At 41.6% G+C, this 5000-nt stretch overlaps 1 protein-coding gene across 1 annotated transcript in view; it reads right to left on the bottom strand.

The window, feature by feature from the left end:
* Window positions 1–3852: 3852 nt before the first annotated feature.
* LOC136830878 (uncharacterized) overlaps window positions 3853–5000 on the bottom strand; it is a 34520-nt gene continuing 33372 nt past the window's right edge. The window contains exons 5-6 of the mRNA XM_067090850.1: window positions 4791–5000; window positions 3853–3977 (exon numbers count right to left, since the gene is read on the bottom strand). The exon at window positions 4791–5000 is cut by the window's right edge and continues 54 nt beyond it. Of these exons, the coding sequence (XP_066946951.1) occupies window positions 3853–3977; window positions 4791–5000 (335 nt within the window). The remainder of the gene's footprint in view (window positions 3978–4790) is intronic.

Here is a 5000-nt window from a genome sequence, read left to right as displayed (position 1 = left end):
TTTATGTGTCTCCCTGTTTTTTTTTTTTTTTAGTTTTCTGTAAAAGAAAACTATTGTGCCGGCTTAGCCTGTCCGTCCGCACTTTATTCTGTCCGCACTTTTTCTGTCGGCACTCACATCTTAAAAGCTGTGTCCGGACTTTATTCTGTCCGCACTTTTTTCTGTCGGCACTCAGATCTTAAAAACTGTGTCCGGACTTTATTCTGTCCGCATTTCTTCTGTCCGCACTTTTTTCTGTCCGCCCTCAGATCTTAAAAACTGTGTCCGGACTTTATTCTGTCCGCACTTTTTTCTGTCCGCCCTCAGCTCTTAAGAACTGTCCGCACTTTATTCTGTCCGCACTTTTTTCTGTCCGCCCTCAGATCTTAAAAACTCTGTCCGCACTTTATTCTGTCCGCACTTTTTTCTGTCCGCACTTTTTTCTGTCCGCACTTTCTCTGTCCGCCCTCAGATCTTAAGAACTGTCCGCACTTTTTCGGCCCACGCTTTTTCTGTCCGCCCTCAGATCTTAAGAACTGTCCGCACTTTTTCGGCCCACACTTTTTTCTGTCCGCCCTCAGATCTTAAAAACTACTGAGGCTAGAGGGCTGCAAAAAATTGGTATGTTGATCATCCACCCTCCAGTCATCAAACATACCAAATTGCAGCCCTCTAGCCTCCTCAGTAGTTTTGATTTTATTTAAGGTTAAAATAACCATAATCGTGCTTCTGACAACGATATAGGACAGTCCACCACCGGGACATGGTTAAAGTTTCGTGGGCCGCGGCTCATACAGCATTATACCGAGACCACCGAAAAATAGATTATTTTCGGTGGCCCTGATTATACGCTGTAGCGGGTGCACAGAGAACTCGATTGCGCCGAAGATCGGCGCATTTTTTTACTTGTTTTATAGTAACATTGCTGCTATCATGACCACCGCTAGCAGAAATAGCATTAGTGGTAGAATTATTAGTATTATAATAAAATAAAAAATGATGACAAATATGATTTTTCTTCTCTCACTTTTTTGTCATTTTTTTTTTTCGATACGTCACCTGAGGCCCATATCCCCGATTCCAATCCTAGCCCCGGGCCTTAAGTGACTATCACCCGAAAGTTAGAATGCCCTGTGACGCTCCATAACTTTTGCTCCTTTGAAGACCATTTCAACCCCCTCCCCCAATCCCCCCCCCCCTCCACCCGTTCCCTGTCCCTTTCCTTTGAGTTAAAAGTAAGCCTTTTCACCTGCAGCCTCCACACACACACACACACACACACACACACACACACACACACACATCAAACTGCTGGTCCTTGGTTGAAGGTTGAGGTCCCAGATCTGAAATAACTTTTGGCTGAACCATTTGATAGAATATTTGTTATTAGAATGGGGAGAAAAAAATCACACAACACACACACACACACACACACACACACACACACACACACACACACACATATATATATATATATATATATATATATATATATATATATATATATATATATATATATATATACAAACAAATTTTGCAAGTGGCATTTGTGTGCCATCAGAGACTGGACCACAACTAACCCATTAAAGTCAAATTCGCCTTAGTTTGGGAATAACTTGGCCCCCAGTAGGAATTTGTAATTCGTCCTAGCTACCCTACCAAGTTTCCAAGCCCTTGCCATTTTGGGTTTGAAGCAGAGGCGGACAGTGACTTGATCCGTTCAACTATTACAAGATTAATTCTACTCTGTAACAGTTCACCGCATTTCTGTGGCCATCCGGCTTTGAGAAACCACTTCGTTGTTATGTGAACTAATTCTTTTTTTTGTTTATGTTTGATTGCCAGTGAATGCACGTGAGAAAAGTTTTGTGATGAATATCGTTTTTGAAAAGTGATTTGCTTAATGATTTGGAATTTATTGTGCTGGTTTGAGAACTAATTCTCATTGGAGAAGATGGACTGTCAATTTGGCATCCACCAAGGAACAGTGAGTAGCGAAAAATTATGTAAAGATAATGATTATATATATATATATATATATATATATATATATATATATATATATATATATATATATATATATATATAGATAGAGAGAGAGAGAGAGAGAGAGAGAGAGAGAGAGAGAGAGAGAGAGAGAGAGAGAGAGACATTGAAAATTTATTCTTCTTACCTATGCCACACCATTTCAAAAGGAGACGCTTTGTAAAGAAAGAAAAGAACAAATGGAAAAAAATGGAAGAGAGACCTTTTGTCATAGGTATTCGTCCTCGAACGTGAACCCTTTTTTCGAATTTTAGACAGAGCAAATGGGTGATAATGGGGGTGTAAGCCCAACCCCCCTTTACTATCTCCAGCCATCCCCCACCCCGCACCCTCCCTCATTGATTATCGCTTTGTACAATTCCCTATTTCGGGGTTAGAGGCGACACTTGGATCCCGTACAGGATTCGCCCCCTTTTTTGTGCTGTCTTCAGGCGGCTCCAATTGGGTCTTCGCTTTTATTTATTTAATTTTTGGTCTCTGAGCTGTCCAACTTCTTTCGCTTTATAGCTTGATGCTTCGTGTGTGTGTGTGTGTGTGAGTGTATATATGTGTATGTGTGTTTGTCTCTAACGCTCACACTCTCCCTCGATACAGGATTCGCCTCCTTTTTGTCCTGTCCTCAGGCGGCTCCAATTGTGTCTTCGCTTTTATTGAATTAATTTTTGGTCTCTGGGCTGTCCAACTTCTTTCGCTTTATAGCTTAATGCTTTGTTGTGTGTGTATGTGTATATGTGTATGTGTGTTTGTCTCTAACGCTCACACTCTCCCTCGATACGCGCCAGCATAAATACCTCATTAATTTTTCCCCTGAAACTTTTACCAGATTCGCGGGGAAGGAAAAATAAAAAAATCTCAGTCGGTTAATTTTGAAAAGGAAGGAAAACTTTTGCCGGAGATGAAAAGAGAGAAACTCTCATTCGTTAATTTCTCCTCTTGTGCAGTCCATCTCGGTCGTAATTAAACTCAAAACCCGACGCCACTCCAAACAACCGATTAAAAAACACTCCGGGCCGGCCGTTCTCCGCCCGAAGTTAGCGAGCGGAGTTGGGGGGAGAGGGCGCCGGTGCTTCAGGAGTGCGAGGCCCTTTCTCTCTCTCTCTCTCTCTCTCTCTCTCTCTCTCCGCCTGTATATGTATATGTATATGTATATTTAATTTTGCATGAAGAGGGACTTCTGTTTTCCTTGACTAAATCTTTACCAACTAAAAGTCCTCAGAAGCAAGATTATTCCTCAGGGAATCAGCTGCTTCCTTTTGAAAGGCTCCCCCCTCTCTCTCTCTCTCTCTCTCTCTCTCTCTCTCTCTCTCTCTCTCTCTCTCTCTCTGTATATGTATATTTAATTTTGCATGAAGAGGGACTTCTGTTTTCTTTGGCTAAATCTCCACCAACTAAAAGTCCTCAGAAGCAAAATTATTCCTCAGGGAATCAGCTGCTTCCTTTTTGAAAGGCCTCTCTCTCTCTCTCTCTCTCTCTCTCTCTCTCTCTCTCTCTCTCTCTCTCTCTCTCTCTGAATATCGCGGGTGTGTTTACGTTTGCCTCTGTTTATATTTACGAGAATAGTACCAGGATTCCCAGACGGAGCCGCCGTACCAGGCCAGCTGGGGTGTTCGTGGCGTTTCCCCCGAGTGATTTCTGACGCTGTTGAGAATCAAGCGACGCTTTCTGAAGGATTTTGTCGCGTCCTCGCGTCCTTTGAAGGCGTCGTTGCCGCTTGGCAATTGGCTTGTATCCACTGAGAGAGCTTCTCGTAACAAATTGCTGTTATTGGTCTTGTTATTTCGAGTTTATTCGCCGCGTTGATGATATCGTGAGTTATTTTGCTGGTATTTAGCGCCAATGCTTCTCCAGGATTCGCTGGTTGCAAGTTGTGGTATCAGAAGAGGAGGAGGAGGGGGAAGAGGAGTAGGAGGAGGAGGAGGAGGAGGAGGTGATGGTGGTCCTATTAATTCGGGCTAAGTTTTGATATGCAAATGACTGTTGTTGCAATGTTAATGGGCTGTTGTTTCATAGCTGAGGAACCGCCCAGGAATTTGTTTTGGGTCCTGTTTGGTTTGGCCAAGATGTGGGCAGGTCTTCATTTTCTGTCAGATTAATAATAATAATAATAATAATAATAATAATAATAATAATAATAATAATAATAATAATAATAATTTAGTAAAACCATCAAATTTCCTCTAAATTTAGCTTCACATTTTGAGTTCAAATTTTTGGTGAGGTTTCTCATATTTAGTCCTAATTTTTGGTGATGCTTCTTATATTTAGTCCTATTTTTGGTGATGCTTCTCATGTTGTGTCCTAATAGTTTTGGTGATGCTTCTCACATTTAGTCCTGATTTTGGTGATGCTTCTCATATTTAGTCCTAATTTTTGGTGATGCTTCTCATATTTAGTCCTAATTTTTGGTGATGCTTCCCATATTGTGTCCTAATATTTTTGGTGATGCTTCCCACATTGTGTCCTAATATTTTTGGTGATGCTTCCCATATTTTGTCTTAATATTTTTGGTGATGCTTCCCACATTGTGTCCTAATATTTTTGGTGATGCTTCTCTTATTGTGTCCTAATATTTTTGGTAATGCTTCTCAATGTCCTAATATTTTTGGTGATGCTTCTCAGATTGTGTCCTAATATTTTTAGTGATGCTTCCCATATTGTGTCCTAATATTTTGGTGATGCTTCCCATATTGTGTCCTAATATTTTTGGTGATGCTTCTCATATTGTGTCCTAATAAACCCTTCTCAAACACTCAAACACCTCCTACCCTCCTCCAACGCCTCCCCCACCACCTCTTCGTTCTCCAACACCTCCTCCTTCTCCTTCTTCTCCAACACGTCCTTCTCCTCCTCCTCCCTCCTTCCTCCTCCCCAAATCCTCCAATACCTCCTATCCTCCTCGAACACCTCCTCCTCCTTCTCCAACACCTTCTCCTCTAATACCTCCTCCTCCTCCTCCAACACCAACTCTAGCACCT

Source organism: Macrobrachium rosenbergii, chromosome 47 (genome assembly GCF_040412425.1).
Source record: "Macrobrachium rosenbergii isolate ZJJX-2024 chromosome 47, ASM4041242v1, whole genome shotgun sequence".
NCBI lineage: Eukaryota > Metazoa > Arthropoda > Malacostraca > Decapoda > Palaemonidae > Macrobrachium > Macrobrachium rosenbergii.
This window is presented reverse-complemented; position numbering and strand designations above follow the sequence as displayed.